General features: G+C 32.7%; 3 protein-coding genes across 3 annotated transcripts; 2 read left to right on the plus strand and 1 right to left on the minus strand.

Moving 5' to 3' along the window:
* Positions 1 to 251: 251 nt before the first annotated feature.
* Positions 252 to 10017, plus strand: LOC139860657 (uncharacterized). Its single transcript, XM_071849354.1, has 2 exons — positions 252 to 477; positions 9395 to 10017. The coding sequence occupies exons 1-2, from the start codon at positions 310 to 312 to the stop codon at positions 9917 to 9919; spliced, it is 693 nt and encodes a 230-aa protein (XP_071705455.1). The 5' UTR covers positions 252 to 309; the 3' UTR covers positions 9920 to 10017.
* Positions 4014 to 7632, plus strand: LOC139886456 (uncharacterized). The gene is made up of 4 exons (XM_071870278.1): positions 4014 to 4392; positions 4488 to 6223; positions 6316 to 7192; positions 7269 to 7632. The coding sequence occupies exons 1-4, from the start codon at positions 4317 to 4319 to the stop codon at positions 7439 to 7441; spliced, it is 2862 nt and encodes a 953-aa protein (XP_071726379.1). The 5' UTR covers positions 4014 to 4316; the 3' UTR covers positions 7442 to 7632.
* A 3662-nt stretch (positions 10018 to 13679) lies between the features above and the next one.
* On the minus strand, positions 13680 to 16887 carry LOC139860673 (cytoplasmic 60S subunit biogenesis factor REI1 homolog 1-like). Its single transcript, XM_071849355.1, has 5 exons — positions 16782 to 16887; positions 15199 to 15747; positions 14495 to 14664; positions 14114 to 14329; positions 13680 to 13971 (listed from the first exon to the last, which is right to left on the minus strand). The coding sequence occupies exons 2-5, from the start codon at positions 15655 to 15657 to the stop codon at positions 13812 to 13814; spliced, it is 1005 nt and encodes a 334-aa protein (XP_071705456.1). The 5' UTR covers positions 15658 to 15747; positions 16782 to 16887; the 3' UTR covers positions 13680 to 13811.
* Positions 16888 to 18971: the final 2084 nt, after the last annotated feature.

Genomic DNA, 18971 nt, shown 5'->3' on the forward strand with positions numbered 1-18971 from the left:
TAATAATAAAAATATATAAAGTACAAAAAGCATGAGAAGGCAACAAACTCTTGTTTCATGATAAGGCGTAGTGTTTGCAACAAAGGATTAAAATGAGTGAGTCTTTTACTTTATGATCTCCTTTTTGTGATTTTGAACCTTGCGTTTAACACAGTCTTTGTTCATCCACATACTCTTTCTATTTAAACATATGTTTATTATTATCGACTTCATTCAAAAGACTAGCTATAGCTAGAAGATCAGGACAATATCGAGTGTACGTTCATTATTCGATAGATCGAATAATACAACAAGAGTAATCGATCAACAATGGAATGGAAGAAGTGTTATCTCGATGTAGCACTTGTGCCATTATCATTCATGATCACTATCGGATACCACCTTTGGTTATGGTACACGGTTCGAACTCAACCATTCTCTACCGTTATCGGCACAAACAACCACGGGCGTCGTTTATGGGTATCCGCCATTATGGAGGTGCGTGTATAATGTGTTCAAATCTACCTAAACTTGATCTCTAGATATTAAGAAACTTTAATATAATCGTTTAATATATAAGTATAGTTATAGTTATATAAACTTTTATATAGTTTTTTTATATTAATTAAATAAATAAAATCTCTAACATTTTTAAATGTATACGATACAAATATAATATAGTTTGATATACAATTAGTCTAAATTTCGATATAGAATTATCTAATATTATTAATAATATAAATTCTTTACATTAGAGATATGATAGTTTGATATACAATATCCACCATTAATATATAAAAAATATAATAATATAATATAATACTAGTGAAATGACCCGTAGAATCACTGGTTTGTTTAAACGAAACAGTTTTAATGATATGTTTTAGGTATTAAATGAACGTAAATGCTAAAGTTATTTAGTTTAACAACCCGTGGAATCACAAAGTCCGACTAAGAAACTCGTCAGCTGAACATTTCATCAAACACCTAAAATGCATATTAAACAATCCACATCCAATCATAAGAGATACTATTGGTTGTCATTTTATATTAAAAATGAAAATTAAAATATAAATTTAGAAATGGTTTCCTTCTGCCTAGCTTTTATACCTTTTCGTACTCAATTTAAAATAATTAATTAAAATTATTCAAAATTATTTAATTTCAATAATTAAAATAATTATTAATAAGATTTAATAACAATAATTAATTAATATAATTTATTTTTAATTTAAAATTATTTAGATTAATGACATCACTACCATGCTTAGATTTTTTTCTTTTTCTTTTTAATTTTTTCTTAACAAAGAATTTAGCCTAATAATGATATCATCATTATAGCATATTAATATTAACTATAGATAAATAAACAAAAATTTACTTCATTTGTCTCAAAATAAAATAATAAATGTTAATTACCATTTATACCTTTCAACTTACAAAAAAAAATAATACAAAATTATCATAAAGCTATATACTCTAGAGCTTATTAATTACTTTCAAACATTTATATCTAATATAAATTTAGTTAAACTTACCTTGAATATAGGACAAAAATATTTATCATACATATATTAAAATACAATGAATACTTCTAAGAAACAATTATTTTTGAACAAAGGGGGTATAGTTTACGTAATCTATATATATATATATATATATATATATATATATATATATATATATATATATATATATATATATATATATATATATATATATATAATCATAAATCTACTTGTTTTTTAACATTTAAGTGAATTATGAGTGATTAATTAATATTGAAAAGTAAATACTAGTTAATATAAATATTATTCGAAAAAAACTACCTCGTATAAATTTTAGAATAAATACTTATCAGTTTATAACCCGTAATGACACAGGACTAGAACATAATAATTTAATAATATGTTGAATATATATATATATATATATATATATATATATATATATATATATATATATATATATATATATATATATATATACTAAAAATTTTATATGAATAAAATCACAAATAATGATATTATACAGCTATTTAATTGAATGTTATTAAAAATGACACCTAATAAATCATCAAAAAAAATTAATTTTTATCTAAAAAGATAAAACACACACATGTTATTGGATAAGATTACCGAATACTATTAAATACGTCATAAGTCTATTAAAGTAGTCTCTCATGACGACTTTGATGATCGTGATTTATATAAACGTGTAAGTTATAAACACCAACTATATATCGCCCATAACAATTTTTTATTTATCCGTCATGCCCTGTGTACGGTGTACCCATGATTGTGATCCATATCAAGTGTGTAATCAGATACGAAACTATTTGGGGGCAGGGTGGGGCGCCCGCCCCAGTGAATTTTCAATTTTCAGTGTAAAAACTTTGGGTTTTTTCGACTTTGCACCCGGTGAATTTTTTTGTCCTAAAACCTACATATTTTGCCCCAAAACCTTCGAATTTTACCCAAAATTCTTCAACTTGTGCCCCAAAACCTTCAAATTTTGCTCAAAAATCTTCAAATTTTACCTAAAACCTCCATAATTTGCCTAAAAACCTCAATTTTTTACCCTAAAACCTTCATATTTTGTCCAAAAAAATTGCTACGGTTTTTTTTTTTTTTTTGGCCCCGGTGAAAAAATCCTAGTTCCGCCACAGTGTGTAATTATAAGAATCAATTATATGTTGTTGTGCACAATAACTTTTTATTACCTGTGTATTCTTTTCGCACATACATGTAAATCGCAGATACACTCACATATTATAATAGATATGTACAATGTAACCAATAAAAAAAGCTAACACAACAACAAAGTCTAAGAAATATATGCAAATGCTTCAAAACAATAAGTGTGATAAAAAAAAATAATGGTTAATTAAATAAAAGTTGTGGGTTAACATGTATACTGAAGAATTGGGTCCAAACAAGTTCACAAATTAATGAATCGAATTATATCCGCAACAAGTATGATATATCCATGATTCGCCCATGACCGTTAACGGATAAATTTATTTCCAAAACTTGTACCATGAATAAAGTTTTTTTTTTTTTTTTTTATCATGGACATTAATTATTTAATTTAGTTAAATAATAATAATAATATTTTAATTGATTAATAACATTAATAATATGAAAATGAATTTTAGTTGGTTTGTGACATATTAAAAGCTCAATTCAATTCGATTATTTATCTTATCTTGTCTTATATTTATATTACTATTATTTTTATTCTGGGAAAATTAATTTTTAAGGAATTCAGTCAGGCACAAATTTCAAATTGGATGGTATTAAGGGAATAAAAAGACTAGAGATTTAGATATTAGCCAATAAAGAATTTTAAGGCAAATGGGTGCTTAGCTGAAGGGAAAGTCTTTGTAATTTGTTAATCTTAGGTTTTAAACAAACCAAACCCGACGAACCACAAAATGAACCCAACAAATCAATATAAACCGATCAACCGAAGCCAACAAACCAAACCTGACGAACCACAAAATGAACCCAACAAATCAAAACAAACCGACCAATCGAAGCCGGATTACCCGACTGCTGATTTACCTTTACAAGATTTTGAGCCGGAGTAGAAACCAAACCAACTACCTTATTGGTCGTACCCGAATTGAAGGAGTATCTCAACGTGTTTGACGACCCGTCTCCCACTACGGTACCCGATGAAGGTGGAATCAAACCCTGCCGAGCTAGTCCTTCGAAAAAACCGATTCTACCTACTTCACCAAACAAATTTTTTACCGATTCACCATATTATACATCGTCGTCAGTATCCTGCAAACTGAACGAAACATCCATAACAATCTTAGCCCTTGGTTTAAAAACACCCATACCTTTCTTAGTTATTATATTATTATTGGAAAATTAAAACTTAAAATTTTACAATTATTACGTTTTACAACGTGTAACCCGGACTCCCTAGAATACATTTGCATGTTATTGTGCTCCTTCCATCTCTACGTTATTGTGCTTCTTTCATCTCCACTTGTATATTTTAATTTTAGACTTTTTTGCTCAGTTGGTCCCTCTATTATACCCCAAATCGCTGGTTTGGTCCCTCAGTTTTTAATTTGGCAATCAGAGTCCCTTTATTATTTTAATTTTGCAATTGGAGTCTTCCGTCTAACGGACATCCAAATCGAACGTTAACTCCCATCACGTGAGTTACACGTGATGGGTAATATCGGAATTAATTTTAATTCTTGGTACTGAATAAACCCAAACGGGTATGGTCCCCCACTATTATCCACCGATTTTCACACTCATCCCTCCAAATAGTGTTAACCACGAAGTAAAACCTAAAAGCAAAATTGATTATCAATGGATGATTCAATGGATGATTCATGGACTATTCGTACATCAGAAACTGATCAAAAGGCTATCGACCAATTATACGGTATGTTTTATGCACCCAAAGCTCATAATTCTGTGGAACCCTAAATATTATTAGGTAATTGTTTTGTTAACTTTAATTTTTTACACATTTTTCAGATGTATACCCTGATTTGTTCACGATTGTGTTACATCATGGTGGATATTTTAGAATGGGTAGTGAAGTTGTGTACACAGAAGGTAAAATTGATTACATTGATTGTTTTGACATTGAAAAGTTTTGTTTAGGACAACTGGATTCAGTCATGCAAGAATTAGGTTATGATCCCACCAGGTCTGTGGTATATCGTTTTCTTAAACCCAATACAAACATGGATACTGGGTTAAATCTTTTAAATGATAATGAACATAGGGACTATTTGCTTAGTTGTCTAGAAGATGGTGATGTGATTTATAGGCAAATTGATGTGTATGCTGAACATGAGGATATGAAAGGGAAGAGGTTATGGTCAGAACAAATTAATAATGATAACTTAGTAGTTGGTGGTGTTCACAGTGATGGGAGCTTAGTAGAGGGTGATAACAGTGAAGGTAGTGACTCTGAGGATAGTGATTACATTGTTGATGATGAAAATGAGATTTTGGATGTTCATGTAGAGATGAAAGATTTTAATTTTAACATTGATAAGAATGTAGAGTTTATGGGAAATGGCTGTAACTCATTTGAAGATGATGAGGTCAATATTGAGGGTACAGAATTGGAAGTGTTGAACAATGATGGTTTTGAAAGCTATGATTCTCAAAGTGATGAAGAAGGGGTAAGGAAGAAGAGAATTCGTAATCATAAAAAGGAGGTTGAAGGTAGTGTTCAAGTGGGAAAAACTATCTTCTATCTTGGACAAAAGTTTGAAAGTAAATCAGAGGTTAGGCAAGCTGTGAGAATGCATGCTATTGAAACTAGGAGAAAGCTAGTTATTGTTAAGAATGACAAAAGAAGAATTAGGGTTAAATGTGAAGGGTTGTGTATAAATTCAAAAGGTGGTGAGATAGTTAGTCAAAGTGATTTGTCAAAGAAGACAAAATGTGATGTGGGGCCCAGTAAATTAAGAGTTAAAGGTGGTGTAGTTGGGAAGAGTAAAGAGAAAGTGACTAGTCAAATTAAAAAAGCAGGGGAATCTTGTAGTGGGAAGACTAACAAATGGGCAAAAAGGGAATTACACATTGTTTGTGAGTGGGTGTTGTTGGTATCCAAAGAAAAAGATAGTGAAGAATGGGAGGTTAGAACCTACAGACACCAACATGAATGTCAACCTGCAAGAATACTAAAATTCTGCACTTACCAATTTTTATCAAATCGGTTGGTACCTCAAATTCAAAAGAATCCAAAGATACCAATTAAAGCTGTCAGATCATATTTGGAAACAGAAACTGAATTAATCATCAGTGAGCATAAAGCATATCGTGCTGTGAGAAAGGCAACAAAGATGATTCAAGGGGATTATAAATCTCAGTATGCTGAGCTCAGAGATTATGTTTGTGAATTAAAGAGAGGTAATGTTGATACTACTGTTAAGTTTGAGGTTGAGCCAGGAACCCTAAAGTCTGAAACTAGGGTTTTCAAGAGAATTTACATTTGTTTGGGACCATTGAAGAAGGGTTTTAAAGCAATAGGTAGAGATCTACTTGGGTTGGATGGTGCTTTTATGAAACAACCTGCAACTGGTTGTATTTTGAGTGCTGTAGGGGTTGATTCAAACAATGGCATATATCCTGTAGCATATGCCATTGTTGAACAAGAGTGTGGTTCATCCTGGACTTGGTTCTTAGAGTGCTTGGGTCAAGATCTTGACTTGTCTACCAATTCTAACTTTACTTTTATCAGTGACAGGCAAAAGGTAAAAATTACTTGTTTAATTCATATTTAATTTAATTACATTACATTTGTTAATGGTTAGTTACTTTAACTTTTATTGTTTTATGCTGTTAGGGTTTAATACAAGCTGTTACAAATGTGTTTCCTTGTGCTGAGCATAGACATTGCCTTAGACATATTCATGGGAATATGAAAGGGGATTTCAGGGGTGTTGCTTATAAGAATCACTTGTGGAGATGTGCTAGTGTAACAACAGTTCCTGAGTTTGAGCAGGCTATGCAACAATTGAAGGAGTTTGATAATGAAGCTTTTGTTTGGTTAGCTAAAATTCCTGCCCATCAGTGGGCAAGGAGTCATTTTACAGGAAGGGCTGTATCAGATGTGTTGCTCAGTAACATGTGTGAGTGTTTCAACAGATGGTTAGTTGATGCACGTGACAAACCCATAGTTACAGCTTTAGAATACATCCGAGAGTATTGCATGAAGAGAATTGTTAATGTAAAGAAAAACATTTCCAAGACTAATGGCCCTTTAACACCTGCAGCCACCAAATTGTTTGACAAAATCAAATCTGAGGCTCACCAGTGTACTGTCTTATGGGGTGGAGATCAAAGGTACCAAGTGAGTGGAAAAGTTAATCAATATGTTGTGGATATGGAGACTAGATCATGTGCTTGTAGAAAGTGGGAACTAACAGGGATACCTTGTAAGCATGCAATTGCAGTGTTTTATAACATGAGTGAAAATGGTTTGGAAACTGGTGAACCAGAAACATGGGTTCATCCAGTGTATTTGTTAGATACATGGATCAAAACTTACCAATACACCATTGAGCCATTGAATGGGAGAAGCTTATGGCCAAAGGCAGAAGGCATGTTCACTCTGGTATCACCAAAGACTATTTCCACACCTGGTCGTCCAAAAAAGAAAAGAAGGTTGTCCAAAAATGAAGTTGATGTCATTGGTGATAGTGGTAAACTTAGCTCAAAAGGTATGCTCATTTTATTTATTAATTACATCTAGTACCATTTCAATTAATATGGTATTTATTTTGTTAATATTTATAGGCAAGCTAAAGAAGTGTGGCACATGTGGTACTTATGGACACAATAAGAGTACTTGTACAGGTGAGAAGAAAAGAAGTGGGAATGTGGATAACAAGTGGACAAAAAAGACAGTGAAAGTTAAGCTATCTTCAAAGAAGACAATGGTAGTTGGAAAAGGGAAGAAGAAGAAGTGAATGTTGGTGGTGGTTTGTGTTTTAATCATGTGTTTTATGTCTACTTAAAACTTGTTATGTGACTTGGTACAATGTTTGTATTTTATTAAGGTGTGTTGTTGTCTTTTGGTAAGTTTAAGCACATTTGGTAACTGGTACTACGTACTTATGTTGACTTTTGGAATCTATGACATTTGGTAATGCTTGTATGTTTGTCATTTCACTTTAGTTACAATGTATTGTCTGTATGTTTGTCATTTCACTTTAGTTACAATGTATTGTCTTGTGTTTTTGGTTACACTGTATGACTTTGGTTACAATTTATTGTCTACACTTGGAGTCATTGTCTTGTGTTGTAAGGTTACTGATACACATATAAAACAGATGCAAAATTTAACAAAACAACCTTCATTCCATTACCATTACCATTTTACAAAGTACATCATACATACACCACAATTTCAATGACTAAAAAAATAAATACCAAACACAATCCAGCTAAATATACACATCATCTTCCAATTCGTCCCTCTTTTTTCTGCATCTTTGAGCTTTTCATCCACTTCCATTTTGGCATTCATAAGTGTAGCTAGGGCATTGATTGTATTTGGAGGATCATACCAAGCAAAGAAGTCGCACCTAGTGATCTGAGCAACAACATAAACAGGAAATGCTAACATCTTGTTAATTATTTCATAAAATTCGAAACAACATAAACAATCTTACCTTTTTTTCACATGTATAGAATCGACGTCCAGGGTTAGATTCAGTGCCAGATATTCGAATTACACAAGGTCGACCACACCAGCATTCCATTGTTATCGATTTGTAGCTCCAATTTCTGATTAATACGTTATGTAAATGAATTAGGGTTTCAAGTGAGAAGAGAGTGAAAAGCGGAGGATGAAAGTGGAGACCTTACCCGTTGGCGTTATTAAATACCAAAAAAAAAAAATTTAATTCCGATAATACCCATCACGTGTAACTCACATGATGATAGTTAACGTTCGATTTGGATGTCCAGTTGACGGAGGGACTCCAATTGCAAAATTAAAATAATAAAGGGACTCTGATTGCCAAATTAAAAACTGAGGGACCAAACCAGCGATTTGGGGTATAATAGAGGGACCAACTGAGCAAAAAAGTCTTAATTTTATTGTTCATTTCATAACTAGACACAGATATTGATGTATTTTTTTATATATATTTTTAATGTATGACAAAAATATTAAAATAAGTAAAAAGTATAATCTAAAATCATACTAATCATATTGTTTTTATTAGACTGTGTATGTGTATTTTAATTAATCAATTGAATATTGTGTTAGCTACCTTATTAATTACTCCCTCTGTCTCACATTAAATGTCCACATTTGACTTTCAAAGTTTTTTTTACCAACTTTGACCGTAAATATTTTTAGTTGTGTTATATATTATTTGATGAAAATTATATGAATAACATTGCGTTTAAAAACTCAATCCATTCATATAAATATTATCAAATATGATATGATACAAATAAAGATATTTACGGTTAAAGTTGACAATAAAAGACTTTGAAAATCAAATGTGGACATTTGATGTGAGACGGAGGAAGTAGATAGAAAAGTAGAAATATATATATATATATATATATATATATATATATATATATATATATATAAGTAGGAAATAATTTAACTCGCCATTACAAAACAAACATTTATCTGATTATTCATTATTAAAACATTTGCCAAATAAATTGATTTTACGTTTTGCTAGAGAAAAAACTCATTTTTGAGAAAGCAATTAAGTTGAGACATGCTTTTCCAAAACAGGTTTTTGAAAAGGCCAAATCTATTTTAAACACACAAATTCCGTTATTCCGTTATATACTTCATAACATTAGCTTCAACCTAATACGAGTTGCGTAACAAATTTGTAATCGCTAATTAGATAGAGTACGTATTTTTTTTTTTTTTTTTATTGTGACAGGATAATGAAAGGAAGAATATTTTAGCAGTCCAAACACTTCGAAACACGATAATGGGAGCAACTCTTATGGCAACTACATCGATACTTTTATGTTCAGGTCTCGCAGCAGTTATAAGTAGCACATATAGCGTTAAAAAACCAATAGACGACGTCCTTTATGGCGCTCATGGTGAATTCATGGTAGCACTGAAATACGTAACTCTTTTGCTCGTATTCCTTGCGTCCTTCATGTGTCACTCGCTATCGATAAGGTTTATAAACCAAGTTAACTTCCTAATTAACTGCCCACCAGATTCGACCTTAGTGACAAGTGAGTATGTTTCAGAGCTTTTAGAGAAAGGGTTCACACTTAATGCGGTTGGGAATCGACTCTTTTATTCAGCACTTCCGCTCATGCTTTGGATCTTTGGTCCCGTGCTTGTGTTTGTGAGTTCGATTACTATGGTACCGATGCTTTATAATCTCGATTTCATGTTTGGGAACTCGAAAAAGAATATGAAGTGTGAAATGGAAAATGGGGTGTAAGTTATGCCTAGAAACAGTGTGATTTGTGTGAATTGTGATGGACAATTATAATTGGACTTGTGTTGTTTTACTCATTTCTATAAAAAAAAAATGAGAGACTGGTGTATTGTCTAAAGTATCTTATGACATCTATACAGTTCAGTTATATCACGTATTTTAAGATGTCTGCATATATCTATTTGCATAGTACTACTATCGCAGACTTAATTTTTTATATTAATATGTATGCGGTCAGATAAAATGAAGCAAACATACTGGTAATAAAAAAATATAGGAGGAAAGAAGAAAATGGTCTATAACATACTGGTAACTCTCTTACCGACCCGTATTCAGGACCCATGTCCGACCGCCTGCCTTCGGGATGGTATAAGGTTCGGATCCCTGTAATGCGGTTCGGGTTTCCTGCCCGAAAGCGCGTGTGTACGTGACAAATGAGAGTATTCGATGCCAACAACTTGCCTTTAAAAAAAATAACAGTTCTGCAATAAATTTTGCTCATGTGTGAATCACGAACCATTATATTCTTCAATAAACGTCCCCTAATGTGAGATTATTGTTTATTTAATTAATTAACATTGCTGATCCGGTAAGAGTGTAAACGGAAAACATCGCTTCATGTTACGCGGAGAGGACAAATTTTTTTACTCGGATATACACGGTCTCAACAGACTTATCTATGTAATTGTTAGGTGCAAACCATTAACCAAACTACCACATCGAAAATCCAAATAAATTAATGTATACATATGTGCATTTAAGAACCTCCTACTATCATCAATTTTAGAGTACTAAAAAATTCTGAGGATTTATATGTTGACATGTTGTTGGGCTAAGGTGATTCTACAAATTATATCAGAGCTACAATTAAAGCCAAGATGTGATTGTTGATTATCGAGCTTAAAACTTTGAGACTTCGTGACATTTCCCTTGTATACTATTAGCCACCTGACTTTTGGTCGTTTCTCCCCAAATGAAATTTTATTTTCTCTATTTAAAAAAACTCAAATACTGAATAATTGTCGCCCTTTCCTCTCCGCTCTTCTATGTGTGATTCTTCTTCAAACCTAGGGTTTCAATTCCCTTGCTAACATTGCCAATTAACCCTGCAATTTTTGTATTTCCTGGGAGAAGCATCGTTTTGATGGTTTACTTTTTGGGTGCCGGCGGTTTCGATTTAACCCTAGGGTCTCGAAGTTTTTGGCTTTTTGTCTATGCGATTATCATCTAATCTTATTTTTACCATTAGTCCACATTTGTGATGCTTTAACGACTGTATGACCATATATGTGCTTTTTATTAGTTTTCTTGTAAAATATTTCAAGAGTTTTTTCTGAATAAATTTACATATTAACTAATAGACAAAAGTTATGAACAGTCTCAGGGGCATTTTCGACTTTTCACCTTTTTTTTAACTAAATTTCATTTTACCAACAAAGGCCCCCACACTTTTTTTAAAAATTCAAATCGACCTCCCAAACAGGGGGGTAAAGTGTCAAATAACCATTTTCATAAAAAATCTTAAATAAACTCCACCCAAATATTCAACGGGTCATATCTTCTCGCTCGCAACGAGTTAAATTTTTCCGACACCATCGTTAAACTCGAAATAATTTTAGAAACACAATGTCACTAGCTATACGCAAAACAGACGCTTTTTAAAAAACGCTAAATATTTGGGGTACTTTTCATACACGTTGATTTTGCGTTAAATTTTTAAAAGTCGACAATTCCATAGCGAAACTCGGAGATGCACATATATTGTTAATTTAAAATAACATTTAAATCTCTCACGGGTTATACCTTTTAGTTCGACTCGAGTTGCGCTTCAACGACATCATCGTTAGCCACAAAATAATTTTACTAAACGCAATAAAATACATTAAAGATTGAACTCCCAGCGTGAAGCGAGGGTTGAATAACTAGTTACAATCATTGGACATGTTTTGTCAACCACTTTACCAATGCTAAAGCAATCATAAATCTATGTATCATCCATTGTCCCAACTAACTTTTTCCATCAAATCAACCACATCTGATTCCAACACTTAAATGGTACCACTTTCGCATCCCTACGTGTTATTATATTAACTTTGGTCGTATTAGTACTAGACCTTGAGTATCAACATCACTTTTGTTCGCTTTCATTAGCCCTGTCATGTTACAGTATCATGTGTTAACAACACCTAAAGACCATTTATCTTTATTTAACGTCTATTTTTCAATCAATTGACGTAAAGAAGAAGTTGTGGTGTGGTACAGCGGTTGGTGGCCTGCCTCCTTTAGGGGAGGTCAGGAGTTCGACCACGTTGGCTATATATTAAAAACACAATTTCATCCATGCCATGAAGTATCCACCCATGGCAACTCTCTCATATCGTTTGGGGGGTAAAGGGAGGGGGGTTAACTTGGTCATGCCCTTGGATCGGTTTCAAGGTTTCCTCCCCGTCAGCGATGGGGGCGGGGTTATTATCGTTGCATCAGCATAGTCGAAACGAGAGATGATCGCAACAGGTGGTTTAGTCCCCTCGGGTAAAAAAAAATTAAAAATTTGACGCAAAGAAGCTTCGTGACCCTTCTTCACCCTTCTTTAGTTACTTTTTTCATTGAGATTGGATTATTTAAATAGGTAAACAAAGAAAGTTTTCCATGCTATGTTTAAACTACTTGAGAAGGGCAGGTACGCGGTCTAACCAAATTATCCGCTCACGATTGATATCAGTTGAATAGTTAAGTAAGATGTTTATTCAAAAAGATAAATTTGAATTTCAGTTGCTTCTTTTCTGGAACTAAATTGCTCGAGAATAATAATATTACAAGGATGTTTACTAAAAAGAGCACTTCATGAGTCCTTTAGATGAAAAAGGTTACACATTTGAAAGAAATAGACATCCATGATCTAAATTATACTCTTAACAAAAAACCTACTAATGGAGCCATCAAGAAAAATGGAGTGAACTTTATATTCAAAAAAAGAAAGAAAAAGAAATGGTTGTCCAAAGTTCTCTTTAATATCAGCTTTAGAGATTTTTATGTAATTTTCTAGACCTGATAATCTTGACCCAAACTAAGAGAAACACGTCACTCTAGGAAAGTATTTCTAACCACATGAGTTAATCTGGATGGTGACAACTGAGAACTTTGGGTTTAATGAGTGAGCTAAACTCTTCGAAAAGATTTGGAACGTGTCAAGTCATCAATAGGTGCTATAAATCCACTCGGTATCAGAAGAGTTAAGCAAGTGGAAAACTAAAGAATCAAACTGATGGCAATTTTGAAAATGATCCATTTGACCGCACTTTGACCCAAAACCGATCAGACTTGTTACACAACCCTGAAATACCCATGATTATAACAGGCTTGGTTTGTAAATCAAGAAACCATTTCTTCTCTCAATTGGTTGGTCAAGCAGGATTCTGGTTTGTAAACTGGGTTGCAAAACACCTGAAACACCCATGATTATAACATGGCCTAGGTAGTCATCAAGAACCCCAATAAACCCATCCCTAAGCTTTATTTATGTGCAGTTGTTAAATCATTATTATGACATTTCCAGTAATTATGACATTGGATTGATAATGCCCAACCCTAATCAGCTCAGTTTTTTAAGTATACGGACCGCAATTGCCTGCCATCTCAATAATATGGAGTACTTGATGCAATCATGAGTATAAAAATACGTAAATGGCATGAGAAACAGAGCAAAACATCAAAATCAGGCAACAGGTACAAAATATTCAAACGACATCAACAAAAAGTGACTTTGTTGTCTAATGTGTACATATTCATATAGCAGATGTAGTCATTTCTTAATCAAAACGGACGAAAACAATTCTCCAAGGATTAATAAGAAAGCAAGGGTTGGTAGTACCTAAAGATCATAAAGATTGTAAAATTAATGTGTAACATTCTTTGGAAGGTTTCGGATGACATTGCTTTTCATGCCCATCTTGGAACGCATAGCCTCTACCCCTGATCGGTTCATCTGCTTCATCACCTTCATCCTAACCATGTTCTCCTTCGACTGCACAGTTGACAAACCCATGCTCCTATACCTGAATTGTTTCAATTTCTTCAAAAATTAGTGAACATGCATTTGATTAACTTTAATTACTTTAAAATAACTTTATGATTTGAGATAAAATATAACCTGATTGGACATATTCAGTATAAACAAAAACAGAGTAATAGGTTTACCTTGCAGCCAAAACAGCAGTCATGGGAACATCATTTGCAGATGGGCGTGGTTTCTGACGATAGTAACGAAGATATTCCCGGGAACCAATTGCTTTGGTTGATATTGTATCGTCGGTTACGGAAGTTATAATGAGCTCGGACCCACCACTCCCGAGTTCTATACCAGTACTTGTATCATCGGCTGAAACAACCTTGTTCCCATTTGCATCCAGATAACTAACAAAAAAAGAAACATAATAGATCATTATTAGCCAATAGTGTAAAACATCATTTTGTATAGTTATCATTTTGTAAGTATGATTTTGTGTGTGCAGAAGAATAAATAAAAAAGTAACTGGATGAACTAAATCATAGAGAATAAAACAGAAATCTAATATAAACCTGCTGGTGTAATCATAAAACTCTTCTAGTTCAGCTTCTTCTTCATCATCATCATCACCATAGTGTACTTTGCAATGACTTTTTGCCTCCATATGTTTCCTAACTGCTTCCAAACTATTGAAAGGCTGGCAGTTACTGTTGCAATACAAGCATATGAAATCACGCTTAACCTGTAAAAAGACAATATAGCTATAAATAAGTAACATGCTTCAAACTTCTAACAGGAAACAGCCATGAATACCACTAACCAAAAGAGTAACTCGGTCCGAAAACATAACCAGATAGACAGAATTCTCAACTGATGTACATGAATTGTTAGAGCTTACAAAATTACTAAAAATTATTAATAATTGATTCTAACAGGTCAAATGGGCAACGTTATAAATATCATAAGGATGTAAAAAAACAGATCAAATAGTTCTAACTGGTCACTAAAATGAAAAACAGAAAACTGCATTGTCATTTTTGATAACTATTGTAATCCCATTTAATTTTTACTTCAATAATATACAAAACAGGGAAAAGATAATATTGGTTTACAGGCTAGTCATCCGGTTCAACACAGTAAAAATACTTGTTATGAACCGAACCTACTTTGCCACCTCCAGTAATTATCATCAAGAGAAACAAACAACATGTCCTTGATAGAAAGGTAAAGTACAAAGGTATATGAAGTTTTAAAAAAAGGGTGTCGCATGTCATACCTTAAGTCCAAGATAAGTAAAAAGGCCAGTAGGATCTTTCAGATACTCAATGTCTGGAACAAAAAAGCCATGATGTTTGTGCATGTGAACCATACAGCTTTCAATACTTTCATGCTCTAGATCACACATAAAGCAACATGTTGGATCCACTTCCTCATCATCATCCATATCATCATCATCATTCACTTCCATATGAGTAGAAGATGATGCCAGTTCACCAAGCACATCATCATTTTCAGTGACCTCCTCCCATTCATCACTTTCATAGTCAAATTCCTCCTCCTGTTGAGGGGCCTTCTTGGTAATCTGAGTTGAAAGAGGCTTTATTACTGCATTGTTCTCATCTTCATGACCTGCATCTTGTGAGGCCCGCATAGTGTGAGTACGAGATTTTAGATGCTGAGCATGAGCCTTTGCACTTCTATAACCTTTGCCACATAGGCGACAGATGTACATCATCGCGGGACCATTCAGCTTACTCTTCTCTTCATCAAGTGTGGTTTGTCTGGCTAAAAAGAGAGCTTCTGTCACTCCAGGAACCCCCGCAATCTGTATTTTTCAAATAAAATATATAAATTCAAATTTCTAAGCATAATTGAATGCATCAACAACTGCATGTCTCAGAAAAAAAAATTAGGTTGGTTGCAACACATTCTGACTATTGGTAAATGCATTTAGAGTGTCACGTGCGCAGATGATTCAAACAGATTTACAAATATCCTAATTCCAAGTATATCTAACGCAGATCACAAAATATATAACAGATCAACTAATATCCAGAGTTTCGGCAGATGATGGATGATCTATCATAGTTTTAAAAGGTTTTCTTGGTCACAAAATATATAGTTCCAAACTAGGTGAAGTGTGCAGAAAAGCTTCAATAACCATCTTTTCGTGTTGGTTCAAAGGTTAAAAGTCAACGAGCCACATGCTTAGTCCCGTATGAAGCAATGGTTACCTTTTCTAGAAGTATGTTTTAGTTGCAGATACTACATCACTAGTACTCAGAGCAATTTTAAGCCATATAAATCTCCTGGTTCGTATCGTACGTCCAAAACCATAGAAAATTCATTGCATACACCAACAGTATTGGATATATGTATGAAGTCAATACAATATTTAATCAAATTTGCTTCTTCTATTGTTACCTTCTACATAATATAGAGTATGTAATATGACTATGAATAATATCCGTTTAATTTCATACTTGCACTAAACTAATAATCACAAACAACTGACGTTAAAATCGAATATATCTTTCAATTAGAATTAATGAAAACAAAAAAGAAATTGCAAACTGTTTTTGATAATCAGTGTCAGTATTATATCATTAATTTAACACAATAACTAAAAAACACAATCGTAACTAAAAATACACAATCCAGTAACTTAACCTCACAATATGATCAACCAATTTTTATCTAACTTCATGAACTTTAGCATGAATCAACAAGTGTAATATCACTTGAATTAGGTTAATCAAAAGAGGACATAAACAAATCAAAACAAAAAACCCGATATAAACACGCATACACGTACAAATATAGAATTAAAGAGTATTAAAGATATCAATTACAATTAACCTTGCGTTTGAGATTGTATCGGTGCCATTCGGACTTGTAGTGAAGCTTTTGATCATTTTCATCTTCAAATTCTTTGTTGCAAGCGTTGCATGTCAGGCCGCTTGTCATCATCATCTTATTGTTTGAAAATACAGAGAGAGAAAAAAATTGTTTATGCAATTGTCGGCTATTGAATATTGGAATTGAATTGTTAGTTTAATTTAGGGCTAGGGCTAATAAAGAAAAGAGGTGAAAAAACCCCACCGTGACTCGTTTTCTTGGCTTGCAAGGCGGTCCGGCCCACAAGTTGATGCAACCCCTGCCCAAATAAGTTTTGGTCAAAGAATTTATATATTTATTTATTTATATTATATGTAAAAAATTATTGTAAAATTTTACACTGCCCGAATAAGTTTTGGTTAAAGAAATTATAGTGAAAAACTAGTTGTGAAGCTCTCGCTTCGCGCTGGGAGCTCCGTTTTGAATGCGAGTTAAAAAAAAAAAAAAATCTTGATCTATTTTGTAAAAAAGAATTTTTTGACATCTAACATTGAAGGGTTGTTCCTTTTGTGAAAGTTGCTTCTTTTAGCGTTCGGGTTTTTTTAAAAAGTTAGTTGATCTATTTTGTAAAAACGAATGTTTTCGACATCTTTTGGTAGCATTGAATTTCTTCTTTTATCGTTGGAGACAAAAAAAGGAAAACAAATTAGCACAGTAGTGGCCTATGTGGGTCCTACTGTTTGAGCGCAGTGTACAAGTCGGTAAAGCGTGGTGAGTGTTATTGTTCAGTATTTTTGGTGTTAGCTAGGGGATAAATAATAATTTACTAATATAACTAATAGACAAAATATATGTAGAAAGTGAGAGGTTCAATTTGTATTTTAATGAAAGTTAGGGGTTAGATTTGTGTAAAGTGAAAAAATAAATAGTAATATTCATAACTAATAAGACAAATTTTGTCTATTAGTTATATTAGTAATAGTAATAACTAGCTTTAAGTAGTTATACACCAATCATGCTCAATTTCATTTTATACTTTTTGTTTTTATTTTTCTACAAATTTTGTATTTTGCTTTTAACTAGTTATTGAACCCTCGCTTTGCGCCAGGGGTTCGATTTTTAATGTATTTTGTTGCGTTTAGTAAAATTATTTTGTGGCTAACGATGATGTCGTTGAAGCGCAACTCGAGTCGAACTAAAAGATATAACCCGTGAGAGATTTAAATGTTATTTTAAATTAACAATATATGTGCATCTCCGCATTTCGCTATGGAATTGTCGACTTTTAAAAATTTAACGCAAAATCAACGTGTATGAAAAGTACCCCAAATATTTAGCGTTTTTTAAAAAGCGTCCGTTTTGCGTATAGCTAGTGACATTGTGTTTCTTAAATTATTTCGAGTTTAACGATGGTGTCGGAAAAATTTAACTCGTTGCGAGCGAGAAGATATGACCCGTTGAATATTTGGGTGGAGTTTATTTAAGATTTTTTATGAAAATGGTTATTTGACACTTTACCCTCCTGTTTGGGGGGTCGATTTGAATTTTTCAAAAAAATGTGGGGGCCTTTGTTGGTAAAATGAAATTTAGTTAAAATTAAAATAAAAAAAGGTGAAAAGTCGAAAATGCCCCTGACACTATTCATAGCTTTTGTCTATTAGTTAAAATATTTAGCGTTTTTTAAAAAGCGCCCGTTTTGCGTATAGCTAGTGACATTGTGTTTCTTAAATTATTTCGAGTTTAACGATGGTGTCGGAAAAATTTAACTCGTTGCGAACGAGGAGATATGACCCGTTGAATATTTGGGTGGAGTTTATTTAAGATTTTTTATGAAAATGGTTATTTGACACTTTACCCCCTGTTTGGGGGGTCGATTTGAATTTTTTTTAAAAATGTGGGGGCCTTTGTTGGTAAAATGAAATTTAGTTAAAATTAAAATAAAAAAAGGTGAAAAGTCGAAAATGCCCCTGACACTATTCATAACTTTTGTCTATTAGTTAATATGTAAATAATAGTAATTATTGCACTTTTTATTTTACTTAAAAAATAGACATTAGCCGGATAAAATATAGGCCATATTTGCCAACAAGCTTTTTCGAGCTTTTAGGAATTTTTATCTTTTAGCGTTTATAAAAAAGCTTATATCATATAAAAAACTCTGTTTGGTTGCAAGAGCCTAAAGTTTTTTGAGGGTTGAAAAAACTAAAAACT

This window comes from Rutidosis leptorrhynchoides, chromosome 1 (genome assembly GCF_046630445.1).
Source record: "Rutidosis leptorrhynchoides isolate AG116_Rl617_1_P2 chromosome 1, CSIRO_AGI_Rlap_v1, whole genome shotgun sequence".
NCBI classification, from domain to species: domain Eukaryota; kingdom Viridiplantae; phylum Streptophyta; class Magnoliopsida; order Asterales; family Asteraceae; genus Rutidosis; species Rutidosis leptorrhynchoides.

Coding starts and splice junctions, on each gene's coding strand:
- LOC139860657 (XM_071849354.1), top strand. CDS start 310: ATGGAATGGAAGAAGTGTTATCTCGATGTAGCACTTGTGCCATTATCA. Junction 478..9,394: donor GGGTATCCGCCATTATGGAG/GTGCGTGTATAA, acceptor TTATTGTGACAG/GATAATGAAAGGAAGAATAT.
- LOC139886456 (XM_071870278.1), top strand. CDS start 4,317: ATGGATGATTCAATGGATGATTCATGGACTATTCGTACATCAGAAACT. Junction 4,393..4,487: donor GGCTATCGACCAATTATACG/GTATGTTTTATG, acceptor CACATTTTTCAG/ATGTATACCCTGATTTGTTC. Junction 7,193..7,268: donor TGGTAAACTTAGCTCAAAAG/GTATGCTCATTT, acceptor TAATATTTATAG/GCAAGCTAAAGAAGTGTGGC.
- LOC139860673 (XM_071849355.1), bottom strand. CDS start 15,657: ATGATGTACATCTGTCGCCTATGTGGCAAAGGTTATAGAAGTGCAAAG. Junction 14,665..15,198: donor TTACTTATCTTGGACTTAAG/GTATGACATGCG, acceptor GTCTTTTTACAG/GTTAAGCGTGATTTCATATG. Junction 14,330..14,494: donor TTTTATGATTACACCAGCAG/GTTTATATTAGA, acceptor TTTTTTTGTTAG/TTATCTGGATGCAAATGGGA.